Source organism: Garra rufa, chromosome 25 (assembly GCF_049309525.1).
Source record: "Garra rufa chromosome 25, GarRuf1.0, whole genome shotgun sequence".
Classification (NCBI taxonomy): Eukaryota; Metazoa; Chordata; class Actinopteri; order Cypriniformes; family Cyprinidae; genus Garra; species Garra rufa.
In genome coordinates this window covers 20,591,514-20,614,814 of record NC_133385.1, presented here as the reverse complement: position 1 = coordinate 20,614,814, position 23,301 = coordinate 20,591,514, and the positions used below count along the sequence as shown (strand labels likewise).

Below are 23,301 nucleotides of genomic sequence, written 5' to 3'. Positions count from 1 at the left end.
TGCCCACATTTTATTATTATTATTATTATTATTATTATTATTATTATTATTATTATTGGAGTTTGTCAAGCCTACGTTTTTTTTTGGATTATGCTGTTTTACATTTGTATGAAAAACAGCAGAAAAGGACATGGACCATCTAATTTTGTGTTTCACAGAAAGAAGAAAGTCATTCAAGTTTGGAACAACATGAAGTGAAGAGGGTGAACTATCACTTTAAAGGGAACCCTGGGCATTAAGACTTGTATGGCTTAAATATTATGTGAGTTATGTCTGAAATATGTAGTAGAAAACCATTAACAAAAATCCATATCGTTTTATACATATTTTGAACTACAGTGGGTGCTGTTATTTCGATGACGTCAAATGGTTACACTCAGTGAGCAACTGAGTTTTAAAATGGTTTTCTAATGGCTACCTGTTGCTATTTTTGCCACAACACAACTCTGAATACACAGGGGATAAAAACACAAATACGATGCCACATTGTGCAGCTTTTGGTTGTAATTTTTTAGTCAACTGGCAACAAAAGAAGCTATGTAAGCTTTTCCTAGCGATCAGAAAAGTAGAAAAGAATACGGAGATCCCTGTGGATGAATAAAACTTCCTAAAGACCTGCGTCATTGTTCTCTCCACTTCTGCCCTGATGCCTTTGAGGCTTTTAGTAGACCACCGCTACTAAAAGACCTTACAAATGGCAGAGACAAGAAACGCTAGGTGCCATCCTGGCAGGATGTAAACATTCTGATGCTTGTCATGACGCAGCAGCCACTGAAGGAGCTTCTCAGTGCGGATTTCACTTGAAATCAGGGTCTGTTTAGACTCCTTGTAGGAAATATCAATGGTACGGCATTTGGTTTAAGCCTACGCTTATATACATCGCCACCTGTAAGCTCTTTCAGTATCTGTGGTCATCATATCAGTATTTTATTTTCTGAGTTGTGTTTTGGTAAATGTAGTGACAGGTAGTGCCAGTAGCTCACCGAGTGCAACCATTTGACATCATCGAAATAATGGCACCTATTAATCCAAATTATGTATAAAATGATGCAGATTTTTTAAATAGCATAAATCTTTCATGGGTTTTTCTACTACATATTTCAGTAAGAGACGTTATTTACATATTAGCCATACAAGTCTTGATACCAGGGGTATGCTTTGGATCATATTGCGAGTGTTTCATCAGTGCAAATTAGTCCAAATTTGCACATTTCCTGTATGTCCTTGTTTTTAAACCTCGGCTTGCCTTCCAAAACTTAAGTTCAACACCATGTATTCTCCACTGAATGTCTGGTTTCACTTAGATATGCCCAATTATGGAATTAAATTGCTGTGGATGCATGTCATATTGATTTAATAACAACTGCAAAGCATTTTAGTGCTATTTTAGTGCATGCTGGTGTTTTTTTTTTTTTTATCTAAAATGTGGGACTGTGTGAGCGGCTCTGCAGTCATGATTTGGCTGTTTGTTGTGGTGTTTTGTGCTGAGGGCTGTAGGTCTGTTCACCCCGCAGCCAACAGCAGACGACAGCATAGATTGGAACGGTTCTCTGCCGTCTTAACAGTTGCATCTGTTAAGATAGCGGAGATTTGACCATCTGCCCTCATTACAGCTGCAGAGATCCTGGAATTGATGTAGACCATGGTACTTGGTGAAATAATTAGTCATGCATTTCTGAAGAGAACAGCTGCATGTGATATGTTAGCCTTGCTGTGCAAAAAAAAAGAAAACCTCTTCTAATAAACACTTTCTGCAATACAGTATCTTGTTTGTCTTTGCATGGGAGCTATGGCCAGTCCAAGTTCACAAGAAATATAAAAGCTAAAAAGAACTTGTATGAATATGTAAAATGTGTCAACCAGCATTCAACATTCACACTGCCCACATCAGCAGCGTGACAGAAGCACAGCTGCAATTAGTTTCAGCTCTGCGACTATTTTTGCTTTGCATACAGAAAAATTTGCTGTTAAACGGGACATCGGATTCCATTTTTCCAAGAGTTGGTATGATTTTTTTTAGGTCTTCGTGAAATGTCTGCAAAATTCATCAATGGTCGTGTAAAACAACACCTTTTTACTATGTCAAAAACAGCTCTGTTCACAACAACCCGTTTTGGTGCATGACTCTTTAAATGATAATGCGCTAATGCTGACTCCGCCCCCTCTTCTGTTTTTTGTGTATTCGGTGCTGCGTTACCATCAAAAAAATAACTAATCCACTGCATCCTCAGTGGCTCTGATGTTGGGAAAAAATAAAGACTCTTATGTTCACTTTTACCTTCAAGTAAAAAACACCTGCATTGCTTACGAGACACTGTTGTCGCTACAGCTGCTCGAGCGTGGAGAAAATGGTGGACAGCTTACAACTGTTAATGGACTGACCAACAGAAAACTTCTTGGATGGTTTTTCCCATTAAATTTAGTTTGACCACATTTTTAACAGTGCTTCTATTCAGTAAATCTGCCGGAATCCAGATGATTTAGGTCGTTTATAGCTGCAATTTGCCATCTGGGTTCCATTCTATGTCAATTAATTACCATTTGGATGCAAATGTGATCTCCGTTCTCATATAAATTTGATTTCACAGTAATTTTTCATAATTCTCATCTTATATGTTTGGCGTATAACAGATCCAACAGTTTGGATAACAGTGACTCACTGTTCTGGCAGTGGATTCCATCGAAGCCTATCGGACACTTGCAGACATATTCGCTGAAGACGTCTCCTCTTCGGGAGTTGGTGACGATCTCACAGAAGCCATCGTTTTTACAAGGGTTAGGATTGCAGGGTCCTGAGAACAAAGGTCATGTGAGAAATGGATACAAGTAACCTTTGCACTAAACTCTTTTTCTTAACATAAATAACTGATAAGACTGTTACCAATATCTGTCTCGTTGCAGGTGGGTCCAGTGAATCCTTCAGCACAAATGCATTTAAAGGGCTCTTTTCCTTCTTCGGTCACACAGGTTCCTCCATTCAAGCACACATTTACTTCACAGTAGTCAGCTGAGAAAAGACAAAGATTACATTCATTATGGACATAACTTTCAATAAAACTAATTGGAGCTCGTTCATTCAACATGAACAGATACAGTTGAGGTCAAAAGTTTACATACACCTTGCAGAATCTGCAAAATGTTCATTATCAAAATAGGAGGGATCATACAAAATGCATGTTATTTTTTTATTTAGTACTAACCTGAATAAGATATTTTTTAACATAAAGACATTTACATATAGTCCGCAAGAGAAAATAATAGCTAAATTTATAAAAATGGCCCCATTCAAAAGTTTCCACACTCTTGATTCTTAATACGGTGTTGTACTCCTGAACAGTTAAACTGTGTGCTGTTCTTCAGAAAAATCCTTCAGGTCCCACAAATTCTTTGGTTTTTCAGCATTTTTGTGTATTTGAACCCTTTCCAACAATGACTGTATGATTTTGAGATCCATCTTTTCACACTGAGGACAACTGAGGGACTCATATGCAGCTGTTACAGAAGATTAAAACGCTCACTGATGCACTAAGAGCCGTGAGGTGAAAACTTGAAGACCTTGAAGATCAGGGTAAATTTAACTTATTTTGTCTCCTGGGAATCATGGAAGTATCTTCTGTAGCTTCTGAAGGGCAGTACTAAATGAAAGAAATATGATATTTATGCAAAATGTAAATCTCATGTACTCATTTTCATTCTGTTCAAAAGTTTATACCCCTGGCTCTTAATGCATCATTTTTCCTACTGGAGCATCAGTGAGCATTTGAATCTTCTGTAATACCTGCATATGAGTCTCTCAGTTGTCCTCAGGGTGAAAAGATGGATCTCAAAATCATACAGTCATTGTTGGAAAGGGTTCAAACACACAAAAATGCTGAAAAACCAAAGAATTTGTTGGACCTGAAGGATTTTTCTGAAGAACAGCAGGCAGTTTAACTGTTTAGGACAAACAAGACAACTATCACTAAACAAAAAAAACAGCTGTGGCTCATTCAGGTAACAACACAGTATTGAAAATCAAGCGTATGTAAAGTCTGGAATGGGGTCGTTTTTATAAATTCAGCTTTTTTTTGTGGCCTATATGTAAATGTCTTTTATGGGAAATATCTTATTCAAATCAGTACAAAATAAAAAAAAATAACATTTTGCAGATTCTGCAACTTTACGAAGGATTACAGAGAAATTATTCATCTCATGTTTCATGAATAATGCTCTTTCGGGTTTAATTCAGTGCCATGAGCAGTATTTTCTGATGGGACTTTTCTGATGGTTTGGACGTTTCTTTTGAAAAGGGAAGTGAAAAAGACAATGGGTTCACTGTTTGGTCATGTTTTTATTAGGGATGGACAAAGTGGACACAACCCAAATTGCTGACGAGGCCGCAGCATTACAGAAAAAAATAGACGTTTATAGAAGTTTCTTTGCAGTCCTTTGGTCTGTAGAAAAAAGGTCAGGGATGTTCACATGGGACAGGAATGATCTGAGGAAAAAACTATGGAAATGTACCTGGAAAATTAAATGCAATGTTTATTAAACTGAGCAAAGAACATCCTAAAGGATCAATGTAGGTAATGAAAATGTAAAAATAAATAAATAAATAAATAAAAAGAGAAGGAAAGAAAAAGAAAAATATAAACAGTATACAGGTTTGGAACTATATACGGGGGGAGCAAATAAAAGGCAGCATTTTTATTTGTTGCTGCACTAAGCTAAAGAAACTGCACCTCTTACATTTATGTATATCCTAAATTTGGAAACCAACTAACAAAAACATCCAGCTTCAATTTTTGGAGCCGTTACTATCTTTAACTGTTAATTTAGCCTTGAATTTGCCGAGTTACAGCTTTCCACAGTCTGTGCTGGCTTCCCACAACTTCTGTGTAAATGACACCTCCGTGAGAGACTTCCTGCGCATCGTTGTGTCCTCCCCTGGCGCCAATCCAAAATACCACAACGGAGACACTCAGCAGAGTTTATTCGAGGTGAACCACACTCGAAATGATAATTAGGCCACGTTTCATGCAGCTCCACTGCAGGTTTCAACCGTGTGAACTTGTTTCGCGCCAAGACATCATTTGGCGAACAGTCTCCTCTAATTGTGACAAAAGGCAACGGCCTTCACGCACAGGGTCGAAGCTTCTGGGATAATGATAAAACCCCGGCCTGCATAAACAGAAACCTTCTTATCCAAACGATTGCAATGTTTATCTTTGGAATGGAATGCATCCTCCTTTTCACGCTATACCAGAAGGCTGAAAGCACGATTCCTTTCAATCTTTTCAAGGAAACTAATTTTAGTTCTTGGGGGGAAAAAAATTGCCTTTGATAAAACACGCCAACTGTTTAGCAGCTCAGATCAACCCATCCATCACAGATAAGCACAGCAAACTCCATGGGGAACAGAAACTGTCTATGGATAGCCTCAAGGATTTGTAGTCAACAAGTTCTTCTTGCCGAACAGTTATGACAACATTGACGAGGGAAGTTGAGAACTGAAAGTAATTGATTGCGGCTTAATAACTCACAATTCTGCTTTTGTTTCCATAGAAATGGAACTCTGAACAGAAACTGTTGTTGACCATTTGCATGGAATGTCTTTGCTGCTTTTTTGAGGTGCTGACATGGGTACATGTTTTGTGGGCAAACTCTCGTATCTAGCAGGATAAATTACCAAAAAAGAAAATCGTGCCATTATTTAGTCACTCCAAACATATGTGATTTTCTTTGGAACACAAAATAAGATGTTTTGCAGAATGTTCTTTTCCGTATGATGAAAGTAAAAGGTTTTTGAGGAAAACATAAAATGGACTTCAATAGGACCGATATGTGTTTTTCAGGGCCAATGTCGACACCGATTATTACAGATCAAGTAGAATGATAACCAATACTTTGGACCAATATACATTTTTTTTTTTAAATGATTGTATTAACAAATTGCTTTTGAAAATGACCAAAACCGATAACCATGATAAGCATAATCAGTCGACCCCTAATAATCATGATTCTATATCCATTTTTTTTTTGTTCTGTTTGTGTCCATTTTCAGGCTTTTAAATTATTTTATTAACAAATTGGTTTTGAAAATGACTAATACCGATAACCATAAAAATGGTTAATATCGGTATCGATAATCGGCCGTCTGCTAATTATCATGATTTCATATCCATTTTGTTTGTTGTGTTTGTTATCAGTTTTTAGGCTTTTAAATTATTTTATTAACAAATTGGTTTTAAAAATGACCAATACCGATAACCATAAGCAAAAAATGCTTAATATTTGCGCCGATAATTGGTCGACCCCTATCATGATTTCATATCCATTTTTATGTTCTGTTTGTGTCCATTTTCAGGCTTTTAAATTATTTTATTAACAAATCGGTTTTGAAAATGACTAATACCGATAACCATGATAACCATGATAACCATAAAAATGCTTAATATCAACATTGATAATTGACCAGGCCAATAATTGGTTGTCCGCTAATTATCATGATTTCATATCCATTTTTTTGTTGTGTTCTGTTTGTGTCCATTTTCAGGCTTTTAAATTATCTTATTAACAAATTGGTTTTGAAAATGACCGATACTGATAACCAAAAAAATGCTTAATATCGGCACCAATAATCGGTCAACCCCTAATAATCATGATTTCGTATCCTTTTTTTTGTTCTGTTTGTGTCAGTTTTTAGGCTTTTAAATTATTTTATTAACAAATCGGTTTTGAAAATGACCAATACCGATATCCATGATAACCATAAAAATGCTTAATATTGGTGCTGGTAATCGGTCGACCCCTAATAATCATGATTTCATATTAATTTTTTTGTTCTGTTTGTGTCTGTTTAGGGCTTTTAAATTATTTTATTAACAAATCGGTTTTGAAAATGACCAATACCGATAACCATGATAACCATAAAAATGCTTAAAGTGCATATTGCAGGTTAGAGACTCCGGTGAATTGATGTATAGAAAAATAATGTAGGAACCAGATTTTCTTTAAAATATACTTCAAAATACGCTATTAAGGCTTCTAGAGTCGTTTTTGTGAAAGAATTTTACTTCCGCGTCTGAAAAACTGGCAAACCGGTAGTGACGTAACGAGAGGGAGAGCGGTCAATGTAAACCATAGGAAAACAATGGATCGCAATGACTGTTCGGACGCAGAGAACATTTAAAATGTTTATTTACACTTGTATGACGAACCACACACACAAATATGAGCCTGCTATGTGGCCAAGAGGGCAGGGACATGCCAGGATTAAACAGAACAGCGGTCAGAGACAAATTAAGTTGTGGTGTGAGGAGAACAAGGCAGGTGTCTGTGAGAGATCAGTGTTAGCTGACGATATCTAATCGGGCAAAATCATAGCATTTGTCATCTAGAAGTATTGATTCTACTTACCAGTAACACAAACTAATGATCGTTGATCAAGCGTGTCATACTCATTAATATCCGACGCTAATGTTACGTGATATAGCGGGTTTTTATTACCGCGCGCGCGAGAGAGATAAACACCTTTTTGTTTTATTATATGCTTATATGGGAAATACCCCCAAACTTGATGTGCTGTCTCTGACTCTGCACCCAGGCTTTGAGGCTTGCTGTCTGAAATCAAAATAGGTTCTACATATAGCTTAAATGCATTTTAGGCAGGGGCATGGACAACTCCAGGCCAGCAGACATGAGTATGTTTATGGTAGAGATCATTTATTACTCTGAGCTATATTGACTATATTTAGGTGACAAATACATGTAAAGTAAAACTTTTTGATGCCATTGGTATAAGACAATTAATATTGACAGCATACAGTCAAGTTGTCTGCTGGTATTCATCAGGAAGCCCTTACCTGTATGTGTTGTGTCAGCTATTAGACAGTTTACAGAGGAAGGATTACTTTATAAAGGTTTTGAATGGCCACATTTTGGTGACAAACAATAAAAAAATAATCACAATCACAAATTGTCTTACTGTATAACATTTTTTATGAAGTTTACAACATATATATCAAGCAGATCTGCATTTATGGCTAATTCAATTCAGTTTAATTTATACAGCAATAAATCATAAATATTATTTCATAGTACTGTTAATACCCAACTTAAAACACAACATTGCAACTGTTAATATATACATGTAGATGTACAAAACATATACTACTGAAAGAAAAATATTTTCAGTGTGGGTATCACACTAATGTGTTATATTAGAGAAGGTTAATAACAGCTGGCTCCACTGCTTCAGATCTTCACACAGCCTCATGTCTTGCAATGTCTCCCAAAGCCCTATAAACACAACACATGACAATAAATTACAAATTAGCTGTGCAAACAATGTGACCAAGCTGTAACTAGACTTGATGATTATAATATTAACAAACTGAGGATAACTGACCAGTAATGCCTTCTCCTATGGTACCGTTTTTACACGGTTCTTAAAATGATATTGCTAATGCTTACAATCTAGCTACGGTGCTTTACAAAAACTTACACACATCTCGTTGTCTCATTATTTAAATAAATATGTTCACGGATTTGGTATTTATGATAAGTTATGAGAAGAAAAACAAGACTTACGGTGCAGTTCACGTTTTCGTCGAGCTGCATCTCTGACGGCTTCGGACGAACCACAGTCTGACAGCGGACCCGATGAAGGTGCTGTGTGCACCGAAGGAACTGCACCGGCTCTGAGCCTCACTTGGTTCTTGCTTCAGCATCTCATGTTGAACTGCATCATATCGCCGGGATGATAATCCTCCAGTGTAAAGTGAACGCGTTTTTCGAAGCAGATGCATTAGTATAGGCCCGTCACTTCATCCGCACAAACGCACCCAGATACGGAAGATAGCACCGTTCTTTTTATTGTAAGTAAACCCGTGGACACGATGTCCTGACAGGCTGGAGTTTGTGCAGCCTCCATAAACACAATAATTTACCATGACGATGATCAATTGAAATTAAAAATAACTACCGAAAACACACTAACTCATGACTGCTCCTACTGAATAGCAACAGAGCTTGGCGAACGACTCCCTCTCGTGACGTCATATGACGCGGTGTGGAAAAAAAAGTTTTTTTTTGAGAGCGGTCAAGGAAATCGTCACTTTGTCTTCTAAATTTCTGCCCTTAGGTCTTGTAAAATATTTTCAAATAGTGCATTAACGGTTCGTATAGTATTTTCATTCACGAATATATGTTTATCTCGATTTTTTTTTAACCTGCAATATGCACTTTAATATTAGCACAGATAATTGCAAACCCCTAATAATTTTTAATTTTTAAATGATTTTATCGGCAAATTGGTTTTGAAAATGACCTATAACGATAACCATAAAAATGCTTGATATCGGTGTAGACCCCTAGGTTGAAGGTCCAAATTGCAGTTTCAATGCAACTTCTACACAATCCCAGCTAAGGAATAAGGGTTTTATCTAGTGAAACGAATGGTAATTTTTTCTTGCACTAGCTTGACTTCACGCATTACATAGTCACGTTGAAAAGTTTATGCGTGACATAGGTGGAAGTACCCACCCAGTGTTTACAAAGCGAACAAGCAAAAAAAAGTCAAACATCCTTTACAAAAAAACAACGATGTCGGACAATTTTGAAGTTGGAGGAAGAACTAACCATGTGTGACCTTTCCAAAGTGATTACGCAATGCGTGAAGTTAGACGCACATTGCAGAGCTAGTGCAAGATGAACATTTGAAGTTAAAAAGTATATAAATTTGTATTTTTTTATTTTTTTTTTTTTTTTTAGAAATGACCAATCGTTTCTCTAAATAAGACCCTTTTCCTCGGCTGGGATTGTGTAGAGCCCTTTGAAGCTGCATTAAAAATGCGATTTGAACCTTCAACCCGATGATCCTTATTAAAGTCCACTATATGGAGAAAAAACCTGAAAATTTTCCTTTAAAGAAAAGTAAAGAAAAAACACACAGGTTTGGTATGACATGAGGCTTATAAAATTACACTTTTGAAAACTCAAAAGGATAATAATTAATGTCAGGGAATCCACATCCAGCTGTATCATCTAACATTTACCAGCTATACTTAACCTAGTTTAACTTAACTGTCAGAGAACTCAGTGTTGGTCTAATACGTTCTAGAAGGCCATTAGACAGAACTGAACACATCAGCTGAACGTAAAGCTGTTTGATGAAGTGAAACATTTGATCAGTGTCTCATCAGCTGAGCTGGCCTTTTGATCAGCAAAAGCTCTGAAATGAGAGTGAGAGCAGATTATTCCCACAGGCTTTCGGAAAGACGGTTTTAGTTGCTATAGTATATCACATAGTCTTTCTCGGAGTTAAACATGTAAAGGCAGGCAAATGTGGGAGTGTTAGCCGCTCTCTCACAAATGAGGCACGTAAACAGGGACAAAAAAAAAAGAAGAAATGGAGTTTGGCCAGGCATCTGTGACCCTGAAAAAACAAGCGGGCAGTGCTGAGCCAACTCTGAAATGAGTAATTTCCAACGTGCTATTGACCCAGTATGGTCAAAACACTCTTATTGTGACTGCACTGATATTGAAAATGTGCAGGCTTAAAGGGATACACCTAAAATAAGAATTTTGGAATGACTTTGTGGCACCAGTGAAACCAATGGCTGGCCTCTTACAATGGTGACACCAGTGGCACAGAAATTACAAACTTCAGCTTTAAATTTTAGAAGAAACAGTCCAATAACAAACACATTCGATGTGCTACTATTATGGTTGTGGTTTGCCAGAAAAATACTACTTTAACTAAAAGAACCAAAATGAACAGTTCAAAACTGAATATAACACAACAGTTCAAAACCATTAAACCACTCATACATCTGGGATGTCACTTGAGTCATTTCAAAAAGAAGCATGACCTGATCTGCAATCTTATGAGTACGGCAATTATATAATAACTAATAACGCTTAAAAAGTAGGGAAGGGCTTTCGAAATGAGTCATCGGCATGAGGAGTCATTCAGCTACAATCTGCTGAGCGGATCACGCACACTTGGCCAACAAAAGAACCCTTGACTGTCGTATTAGGAACAGGTGCAAAACAAAAACAACAGACTGGAGGACTACCAAAACACTGCACACGTGCATGTGAAAGCACGCAAACGCAACACACCTACACGCCAAATCCCAGGTTGATTCATGAAGTGATAGGAAATGCAACTGTTCCAAGTATGCTGTGAATTCAATGTTTATGGGATAAAGATGTTTATAGGTTTGATAGTGTAACATTGTAAAGTCTTAAAATGTGATCCTGGACCACAAAACCTTAATTAGAACAGGTATATTTGCCAAAAAATACATTGCATGGGTCAAAATTATCGATTTTCCTTTTATGCCAAAAATCATTAGGATATTAAGTAAAGATCTTGTTCCATGAAGATATTTTGTACATTTCCTACCGTAAATATATCAAAACCTAATTTCTGATTATTAATTTACATTGCTAAGAACTTGGACATTTGGACAACTTTACATTTTTTTTGTACCCAGATTTTCAAAAAGTTGAAATATTGTCAAATATTGTCCTATCCTAACAAACCACATATCAATGGAAAGCTTATTTAGTCAGATGATCTATACATCTCAATTAAAAAAAAAAATACCCTTATGACTGGTTTTGTGGTCCAAGGGCAGACATGGTCATACACAGGAAATACATTTTTCTTGACTTTTTAAGGCAGTTTGTTAAAAAATAAATACTGTTACTTCCTTCCCCCAAAAAGATATGCTGCCAATAATTATTTTCATGTTATTCCTGATAACCGATCTATGAACAGTGTTGCATTTCTATTTTGTCACAATAAATTAAAAATAAAACAAAAATAGTAATAAAAATTGTTTTTTATTTAAAAAAATGCTACAAGTGTATCACAAACATCAGAAAATTACAACAATAAAAATTGTACTTACGAAAATTAGTTTTAAGATTTGAACATTAAACCATGTTAAATTATTGGCAGTTGTATTAAAGACGTAAGATTATAAAAAGTGCAAATGAATATGCAAAATATATAACAATAGTTAATCAAATGTGTAGACGGCAACACAAAACAGCTCATTTTGACTGTTCTAAAAACGTTTCCAACATAATAAGTGGGCTAAAAATGAACAATTTAAGGAAAATGAAATATATTTATTTATAGACCAATTCGGTGTTTGTCTAATTGTACAGATTAAAAGCAGTAGTCTATGGAAGCCATGGAATAAAAGAATAAAAAAAGGTTCATATTTTAAAATTCTGACTTTATTCTCACAATTCTGAGATATATATCTCACAACTCTAATAAGAAAAATCAACTCGTCATTCATTTATCTCGGCTTCCCACACTTCTGGCTTTTTTCCCCCTTCAGAATTAAGAAACTCATTATTGTTGAGTTAAATAGAGTTATAAAGTCAAAATACAAGATATAAATTTGCATTTTCGAGTAAAAAAAAGTCAGAATTGTGAGATAAAATAGGTAACGTTTAAAGTATTTCATGCTGTAACTGTAGGGCTAATATAATATGAACTGCACATGTGAATATTATGTAGACCTATTGTTTAAATTCAATTCAAATTGAAATTCAATTTAAATTTAAGTTTTAAAAATAGCGTAATCATAGCAGGTTTCATCTATTAGTCTGTCTGTTTAATCGTACATGTTTAGCTTCAAATGGCGTCTTTGACAACAGTATTCTATAAAAAGCAGCCTTATTTCAGCCAAATCTTCAACAACATGCCTAGACGCTGAATTCCAGGTTGATTCACAAAATGATAGGAAATGCAGCTGTACTAAGTATGCAGTGCACTCAGTGTTTATGGGCTAAAGACGTTTATAGGTTTAATACTGGCAATTTAGTGACACTGTAAAGTCTTAACTTTTTTAAGACCTTACAATGTCAATAAATTACCAGTATCAAACCTGTATGGGGACACAACATTTCCTTGATTGTTTATCAAAAATTTAAAAAATACTGTAACTTTCACAACTTTCTTCCCCCAAAAAAAACAAACATTCAGTGAGGATATGCTGCCAAGAATTATTTCAATGTTACTGCTGATAACCGATCTATGGACAGTGTTAAATTTATATTTTGTCTAAATAAATTAAAAATAAAACTTTAAATTAAAAAAAAAGTTTTTTTTTTTAATAAATCTTTAAAATGCTTCAAGTGCATCACAAACACACACACAAAAAATCACAACATTAAAATTTACAGTACAAGTCACAGCAGCAGAAAACAGCTCATTTTGACTCATTTTAAGTTGCCATTAGAAGTTGGCTTAAAATAAATGAAGGGGGGAAAATACAATTAATTACATTATAAAATAATGGTTTTAATATTAATATACTTTAAATTAGTGGTGGGCCGTTATCGGCGTTAACGTGTTGCGTTAACGTGAGACTCTTATCGGGCGATAAATAAATATCGCTGTTAATCTATTCTCAAAGTTGGGTTGGGAGCTGGGTCTAAACTACGCAAGATATGATGACTTTCTATGGCGTTTAAATAGAGTCAAAAGTCACGCGCACGAAAACCACAAGCACGCGAATGAAGCAAGAGTGCAAAACAGACCCACGAGAGGAAAATAACAACGTGAGAGCGCATCTGTGCACCCGCGAGCGCGCATTTGTACACCGCGAGCGCGCAGAACAGTATTTAGGAGCGGAAATGAATACTGGCGCAAGCCCCTGCTGCCTAGTGCGCACAACTGCACATGAGCGCTCGCGCGACTACTCAACACTCACTCGCTTGAGATGACTTTTGACACTTTGAGGGCGGGGCAATGACTTTTGTCTTCCCACCTGTGATTGGTCATTTGTTTAATCAGTTTCACTCTGGTTTAAACACACAAAAGTAACACATTTCTAAAAATGTAAGCCATTACCACTTTAGGAAAGAAATGTTACAAATCAGATATATTTCAGATTAAAATGACTTTATAAATGTTTACCCCTCAGTTACTAATAATATAATACAGTATGTAGATTATTTAGGCAACTCAATTTTTATATTTTTAAATCAGTTATAAAATGAGCAAAATATGTACCAAGTCTACCCATGAGACTTTTAACATTATTCAATTCATATCTTAATTTTAGATTATAAAATGTATGTCATCAAGCCATTACTACAGTATATATGAATTAAGAGGTAAACATGTTAACCTATTGTTTACCTTATGCCAATATCTCAAAAAAGCACATGTAGGTTTACACTTACCCTACTACTTTTATATTAAATGGTGATAACATTGCTGCTTTAATATCATGCATTGTATGATCAATGTGCAAAATGTATGTAATTGTCAATCTTTTAGAAAAGCAGATCAGTGTAAGGTAAGGATGAGAACAATCCTCACTGTCTCTTGTTGCAGGCTGGGAAAAAGCGCTTTGCAGCAGTGGGACGACCTTTTTTGCTGCAGATATATATAATATAATAATATAATATAATCTTTCATAATTATGAGCTGACTACTTTACAGAAATCAAAAAGAAGCCAAGAACATGATGGAATTGATCACTTAGAACCAATAGACGCATGTAGAATATTTTCATAACAATTAAATACATTTATTTTATATTACTGCTGTTGTCAAATAGGCTCTGCAAAGTAGGCCATTCCCAATTTATGGTATTAAGGACAATAATGCTTGCGCCAGTATTCATTTCCGCTCCTAAATACTGTTCTGCGCGCTCGCGGTGTACAAATGCGCGCTCGCGGGTGCACAGATGCGCTCTCGCGTTATTTTCCTCTCGTGGGTCTGTTTTGCACGCTTGCTTCATTCGCGTGCTCGTGGTTTTCATGCGCGCGACTTTTGACTCTATTTAAACGCTATTACTTTCACCTTGATATTTTAGCGCGGATATATACCAAGCCGAATTGCACTGTAGGGGGCGAAAAAGAGTTTTCGAACCTGTGTGTGTGCCTACTGTGAAATTACCACATCAAACGAGACGTGCTAACATGGATGCAGCTATGAAGCCGCTGGGTTTGCTTCAGGGCAGGTGCGTTGCTAGACCCTTTTTACTGGGGCATGTGCCCCAGTGAAAATCTCAAATTTGAGTTATAATGTACTTTGATAATCCCAAAATAAAGACATTAAACTATATGTAACAACTGAATTGACACTCCTAAAAGCAACACAGTTTAACCGAAGACTAAGCACACAGATATCCATGCCCGTGCGCATCTGTGTATTTAACTGCAATGCGCATGTCGCGCAGCCTTTTACGCAGAAGTACATACAGTGTAGGAATAGTTGGTTGCACAAGTTTGTATAGTTAATTGTGTTGTAAATGCAATTGTCAAGCAGTTTGTGATGCATTTTGGAAACAGGAGATGAGCCCCTGGTCTAATGCGCCACCTGGCTTGAGAAACCCGTTCTCAAAGACTTACTTTTAGTCATTATTTGGGTAGCACACATATTCTGAATGCCTTCGGCAGAATTCAAATTAGCCATGTTAATCTAGATTAATTCCAAGATAACAGTGAGATTAATCTAGATTAAAAAAATTAATATATGCCCACCACTACTTTAAATACAATTTACTCCTGTGATGCAAAGCTGAATTTTCAGCAGGTGTAACTCCAGTCTTAAGTGTCACATGATCCTTCAGAAGGATCTAAAATGCTTATTTTTTATCAGAATTATCAATGTTGGAAACAGTTGTGCTGCCAAATGTTTTTTGGAACCGGTGATACTTTTTTTTAAAGGATTCTTTGATGAATAACAAGTGAAAAAGAACAGCATTTATTCAAAATATAAATATTTTCCAACAATGTAAATCTATGCTATCACTTTTTATTAATTTAACACATCCATGGTGAAAAAAAGTATCAAATTTCTTTCAAAAAAAAAAAAAAAAAAAAAAAATGTACTTACCACCAAACTTTTGAACAGTAGTGTATATTGTTAGAAAACCTTTCTATTTTAAATAAATGCTGTTCTTTTTAACCTTTTACTGATCAAAGAATCCTGAAAAACGTATCACAGGTTCCAAAAAAACAACTGTTTCCAGCACTGTTTCCAGCATTTCAATCAGCAATTTAGATTGATTTCTGAAGGATCCTGTGAAACTAAAGACTGGAGTAAAGATGCTTAGCTTTTTGAATTAGCTTTGTATCACAGGAGTAAATTACATTTTAAAATATATTCACATAGAAAACAGTTATTTTGAATTGAAATAATATTTTACAATATTACCATTTTTTCAGTTTTTTCGATCAAATAAACATTACAAAAAAACCATTACAAATCTTACTGATCCCAAACTTTTGAGTGGCAGTGTATATATGACATGCATCATGTACTTTAGTGAACATGTGGCGAAGACTGACAGAAGAAAAGAAACTGCTGGATAAGTTTGAACCACTGACTACCTTTCTGAACCTTGAACATGGTAGTTGCATTACTGTCTATGCAGGGTCAGAAAGCTCTCGGATTTCACTAAAAATATCTTAATTTGTGTTACGAAGATGTATGAAGGTCTTACAAGTTTGGAATGACATGAGGGTGAGTAATTAATGACGGAATTTTCATTTTTGGTTAAACCATCCATTTAATACTTGACACTGATAAAACATGCACACAACATCCATGGAAAGTAACAGAACCTTCTAAGTTCTTAAAAATAGGTGCAGATTTATGTTACAACCTTCACGTATATTTAGACTCCTAAAGTGTTAGTTTACCTTTTAAGACTACCATGGAACTTTCTTTACAGCTTATGGCTTCACACTTTCCGCTAAAGGTGTGCTAGATTTGTAACACATTATTGCTGGTGTGAATATGCATGTGTGTAGGTGTGTGTTAATGTTCAGTGTGTTTTCTCAGCTATGCGGTCATTCGCACATCATCCAGGAAGGATGCCTTCAGACGGCCCTGGGGAACTCGGTGTTCCAAACCTCACATTCCTAGGTCACTGAATCCCACGTTAAAACTCCCAGAACAGCTCACTGCACTGAGCCATGCAGCTTGCACCTCTTAATGACCAAGCAAATGATCCAAAAAGAGATGGTCTGCAGACAAGAAACGCTCTTTTCTTGGGGAACTAAACTGTTTTTTGTAAACTGTCAGCGAGCTTAAATTAACAGGTAAGGTTTTTGTAAAACAAAGGCATTTCTCCAGAACACCACAGCCATCTGTTCTTAAAAATAACCCACAATGACTAAAAATACACTCTGACGTACAGAGAAAACAGCCATTCTCTAAGGCAACGCAAATAGGCTTATAATTAATCTTACTTGGGAATGCTATAATGCAAAGCATAATATTTTGCCATGTTTTACAGATTCAAAATGGACATGAATCCACGAATCCAAAATCTGGTAACAAAAGTTTCCTGACAAGTGCTGGAATATGCGGTTTTAAAAATTCAATGCAGCAGATTGGAAAATGGAGCATGAGACCAAGATGGAGCGTAATGAGAAATGCCATGTTGCGCTGCCTATGAATGAAACATTGATTAGGGCTTATTGAAAATTAATCACAGGAGAAGCAGCCCTCATTGGACTGCTATTAGGAGTGGAGTCAGGACAAATGAGCCCATCCCCGGAGGGGAAGACCCCGCTGCCAGATGGCACGGGCCACGCGACAGCTTTTGAACGGCTCGCAAACACATTCTTGCAAAAGAGAGCGAGTGAAAAGCGGGAGGCTGTGTGGTCGCTATAATTAGAGTACTCTCCCGTCAGCTGACCTGTAAGGCCTGGGTTGTGTTTTTTGTTGTTTTGCATTGACAGACATCCTTATTTGCTGATTTTAAGCAGTTTTTGCTAATGAAGGTAAGATTTTGATGGAGCTTGGGAGTGCAACTTCCATCTGAATCTGATAAGAGAGACAAACAATTCTCAACTTTTTAAGGGATGGTTCAACCAAAAATGTTGTTTCGAACCTGTAGTTTCTTTCTTCTGTCAAACATAAAGGGAAATGTTAGAGATGTTGATGCTCTTCTCTTGCATATACCGACATTGAATCGTAACCAGTAGCTGTCAAGCTCCAAAATGAACCTAAAAGTGTCATAAAATAGTCTGTACGACTACATTCAAAGTCTTTTGAGGCCACAATACAGATTTGTGTGAGAATCAGACTGATATCTGAGTCATTATTTACTGAAAATCTTCTTTGCAGATCTCAGATCTCATTTATTGTATTTGAACATCCATGCAATCTTAAAAATAAAGGTTCCAAAAGGGTGTTTTTGCAGTGATGCCATAGAAGAACCATTTTTGGATCCCCAAAGAACCTTTCAGTGAACAGTTCTTAAAAGAACCATTTTGAAGAACTAAAGAACCTTTTTTGACTATAAAGAACCTTTTCTATATTTGAAAGGTTACACTGATGTACACTGACATCAATGCCAATAAAGAACCTTTATTTTTAAGGGTGTATATTACTAGATCCCTTAGTTTGAAAGTTGGCCTCTTTGATATCAAACCTGGTGTGACATTTTGTGCCAAGAGATTTGTAAACATCCTAGAAAAGCTTATCGGTCAATAACAACAAAATTTCGATCCTTCAGTGCTCTTTGTCCTGGTCACCATTCACTTTCATTAAATCGAAAAGAGCAGCTGCCTAACATGTGCCTTTGAGATCCACTGAAGATGGAAATAAATAACATGTGTTGGAAAGATGTGAAGATGAGTAAATGCTGAGTAAAATTATCTTTTCTGAAATAACTTTTTGTTTAACTGCATCACCGAGCACCAATTTCATCACTTGAATTGGATGAATGAAGAATATCAATGAGGTGACAACTCTACCATTTGAAAACTTCATGGAACATGCTTTGACATGGAAAACTCTCTGGAAAACAAGAGTAGCCATCAACATTATGCAACTCTTCAGGAAAGAGCACGAGTTTTCCAAAACTCGGCACAAACCTGTCCTGCTGCAGTGGTCATTAGTGGCAGGAAGTGCTTCGGCTTCATTGGGCTCCGTTGCATATGAAAGTGGCCACATTCATTGTAAGTGACTCAGTGATTTGGTCACTTGAGCCACACCTACAGACCGGAGCCAGATCATGGCCTCAGGCTCAACGGTAGATAGGGAAGTGCGTTCTTAAACAAGTAACAACATCCATTGGCACTATTACTCATTTTTAGCCTATCAAATATAACCTATTGAAATCTAGACATTTCAAAATACTTTTGAGGCCACCTCTCTTCATCTGTTCAGGGTACATAGAGGAAATTAATTTAGACATGCTGTCAAAAGAATTTAACATACATGAGTAGCCAAGGAATGAAATTGGTGCTCAAGTGGTCTTCCATATCTGACCATGCTGCTATAAAAGTCTGTCCAAGCCTTTAGGTCACTGGTAATGGATTGAAATCAGGACATGATGTTTTGTATACACTAGTGTGACAACAAAAGGACAAAGCAGAAAGCCCAAGGCGTTAAACGCAAGTACAGACATGAATAATATACATTTTGGTCTAAAGACAGACATGAGCTAGATGACCACAGGGACTTTTCATAAAGTAAAGCCGCCAAGACTTGTTTACAAGACGATAGTGTAAGAATGGACACTAAACATAATTCATTCATTACTAAAGGGCTATATTACACACACACACACACACACACACACACACACACACAAATAAGAAAACAAGCTGTTTGGTGTCTTGACATTCAAAACGTCAAGACACCAAACTAACAAAGACCGTAGACTTTAACTTGCTTTGTTTATAACTGTAACGATAGTTTGCCATGCTGTTTCTATAGCGTTCAACCCATAGACGAAAACAAAAACACTTACCGCTCGCAGTGGAGACTGAAAGAGCAAGAAGACAAGCCGCAAAAAGTGGCAAACTAACAAACAAGCTTGGGAAAGTTCTCATGGTGGCGAATTGCAGTTCTTCGGTGAACTTCTCGTCGGTCTCAGGAGTCGTTCTGCGTGAATCCGTTCGCCGTTATGACTACGGGCAAGATTACAGGCGAGAGAGGGACAATATGTGCGCTCCCACGTGTATCTCTGCTCTTAGCCAATTACATCCTGTTTTTAAAATGTGGCCCCGCCCATGACCCCGCCCCTAGGGTAGTTATTAGTGCGAATAACGGAGCGCCGCTTGATTGACTTGATACAGTAAACAAAACAGCTTGGTTTACACAACGAGAAAACATTGGGTGGTTTCAGGCGTTTTGCTGTGTTTACACGGAAAAAACGGAACATATTTACTTACCGTTATGTCGTTGTATAACTTTCTGTATAAAAGCTTGCATTATTTTAAAAAGGTTAGCTTTTGTTTACAAAAAAAAGAACCAAGAGAGAACGTCCACAAAACCCTATTTTTCGGTTCCCAACATTAAACGGGAACAAATAAGAACGTTAGGGGAACGTTTTGTGTTATGAAAGGGAATGAGGCTGTCTTTCTGATCCACCAGGCCTATATAAATAACGAAAGTGGGGGGAATAAATTATGACCGAATTTTCGGAATCACTTTAAAGATTTTAAAAAAAGCTTATTTTTCTGAATGCATCATTAAGGATTTTGCATATGTTGGAAGTGTTCGTGAAAACATCATCTAGGCCCAACTTGCTGTTAAATTATGCAACGTTTTTTTCATAATAGCAATAGAAAGCGTATTGTTGCGACATAAACAAATACTGCATTCATGCAAAAGCATAACTCTGCTTTTAAAGGTCAAGGTAGTGGGTGTGTTGCTGTAGCTAAGATGCATTTATGCATGCAGGTCGATGCAAAGTGTGGGTGTTGGTCAATTGGTGATCACCCTGCATCATGCTTTTCTTTTAGCAGCTTGTGCTTTTGTGTATCTGCAGCACAATGCAAAGCTGGAAGATGCAGTAAATAAGAAATATGTAAAGAGAAATATGTGAACTTCCAATTTCAAAGGACTTTTCAAAGTCAGAACGTTTAAGAAGACCAATTGTTCATGCACCACTAGATTCTATTTTATGCATAATGAAAAACAGCTTATTAATGTCTCTCTTGGCTCTGTTGCTGGGGCCCCTAAGAGCTCGTGTCTAAATGCTCGGCTACAGACACTTTAGCCAGTCCCACTTGATTTGATTGAATATAAAGTGAGGTTGATTTTCCTCCAGCAGAGCCACTAATCTCTAATAACATAATGGATGTCGGCTGTGGGAAAATCGTGGAGCTGGATTTTAAGCATCAGACGTTTAGGATCCTGGTCGTCTCGCAAAATATCCATCTTATTTAGCGTCACTTAGAGTGACTAACTGAGTTTCATTTATGGCACTTACGGGAAATAATACAATCATTTATAAGTGGGATCAAATCAAGCTGTGCATTACAGAGTGCATTTGCTTGGAATTTGCCGTGTAATTGCTATATTGAGTCTTCGACATGTTCTTGGACTGCTGCTCCACTGCTGTTGTCACTTCTGCATCTGCTCTCTTCAATTCTCTGAATTTCTGTGAGAACATACCACTCTGACGAAAGCACTTGTAATACATGGAAACTGTAAACAACTTGCTCCAGACATGGCATGGCGCTTGTTTTCAGTTGTATCCTGCCATCTTGTGGAAATGATCAATCAGCACACTGTTCATAGGATTCTATCTATCTATCTATCTATCTATCTATCTATCTATCTATCTATCTATCTATCTATCTATCTATCTATCTATCTATCTATCTATCTATCTATCTATCTATCTATCTATCTATCTATCTATCTATCTATCTATCTATCTATCTATCTATCTATCGCGTTTTTCCTCTCTGTTTAAAGCATTTTGATTTCTGGCAGGTAAGTTACAATTAATATGCAACACATGTGAAAAGTTTAAAGATATAACATTGTTTAATTATCATTATTTATCACATTATCATTAGATAATGTTATTTTTAAATATATGAATTAATTAATTAATTTCATACATTCATTCATTACTTATTTACTGATTTATTTATTGCATATGCGATTTCTGTTTTAAGCATTATGTGAGTGGTTAAAATTAATTTACTTGCAACATACATTTGCAGCAAAGACGTTTAAAGGAATAACATTATCATTTAATTTAATTTAGGAGAATCTTATTTATGTATTTATTATAGTGCTCTCAAATCGATTAATCGCAATTAATTGCATTCCTCTTACAGAAATATAGATATATATTTAAAATATATCTATATATTCTAAATATAGAAATGATTATGTGTGTATATTTATATATAACTATATATATATATATAACTATATAACTATATATATATATATATATATATATATATATATAGGCCTATATATATATATATATATATATATATATATATATTATGTAAACAATTATTTTGGATGTGATTAATCAGTTTGACAGCACTTATTTATTTATTTATTATAGTGCTCTCAAATTGATTCATGCGATTAATCACATAAAAATAATTGTGTTTACATAATGTGTGTGTGTGTGTGTGTGTGTGTGTGTGTGTGTGTGTGTGTGTGTGTGTACTGAGTACATGGAAATATAAATATACAAACCAGTAAATATACAAATATACATATATATATTTAAGAAATATATTAATATAAATAATAAATATATATTCATACACAAACACACACAAATATTTCTTAAATAGAAATGTGTATGTGTGTGTATTTATAGGCCTACATAAATATACACAGTACACACACATATATTATGTAAACAATTATTTTGGATGCAGTTAATCGCGATTAATTGATTTGACAGTACTTATTTATTTATCTATATTAATTCATTAATTAATTCGTTCATTCATACATTCATTCATTACTCATTTACTGATTTGTTTATATTTAGCATATGCATTTTATCTCTCTATTTTAAGCTTTATAGTTAAAGGATTAACATTATTGTTTAATTCAATTTACGAGAATCTTATTTGTTTCTTTATTATAATGCTCTCAAATCAATTATTCGTGATTAATCACATCCAAAATAATTGTGTTTACATAATATATGTGTGTGTACTGAGTAGATATATATATATATATATATATATATATATATATATATATATATATATATATATATATATATATATATATATATAGCGCTAAATATACAAACATGCATGTATATATTTAAGAAATATATAAGAAAAGTGCTGTCAAACCAATTAACCATGATTAATCACATCCAAAATAATTGTGTTTACAACGCATACATGTATATATAAATAAACACAGTACACACACATATATTACGTAAACACTTATTTTGGATGCAATTAAATTACGATTAGTCGTGTTGAGCATTAATTTATTTGCTTTTTACTTTCAGAAATTTAGTTTTGAGAGATAGGTTACACTTAAATGATAGGTAACAAACAAACATGTCCAGTAAAGAT

General features: G+C 35.6%; 1 protein-coding gene across 2 annotated transcripts in view; it reads right to left on the bottom strand.

Moving 5' to 3' along the window:
• The window catches only part of mfge8b (milk fat globule EGF and factor V/VIII domain containing b), a 135,882-nt gene extending 115,978 nt beyond the window's left edge, over window positions 1–19,904 (bottom strand). For both annotated transcript variants that reach the window (XM_073831760.1, XM_073831761.1), the window contains exons 1-3: window positions 19,740–19,904; window positions 2,882–3,007; window positions 2,661–2,792 (exon numbers count right to left, since the gene is read on the bottom strand). In XM_073831760.1, coding sequence (XP_073687861.1) covers window positions 2,661–2,792; window positions 2,882–3,007; window positions 19,740–19,821 — 340 coding nt within the window. In that variant the 5' untranslated portion in view covers window positions 19,822–19,904. The remainder of the gene's footprint in view (window positions 1–2,660; window positions 2,793–2,881; window positions 3,008–19,739) is intronic.
• Between the last annotated feature and the right edge of the window lie 3,397 nt (window positions 19,905–23,301).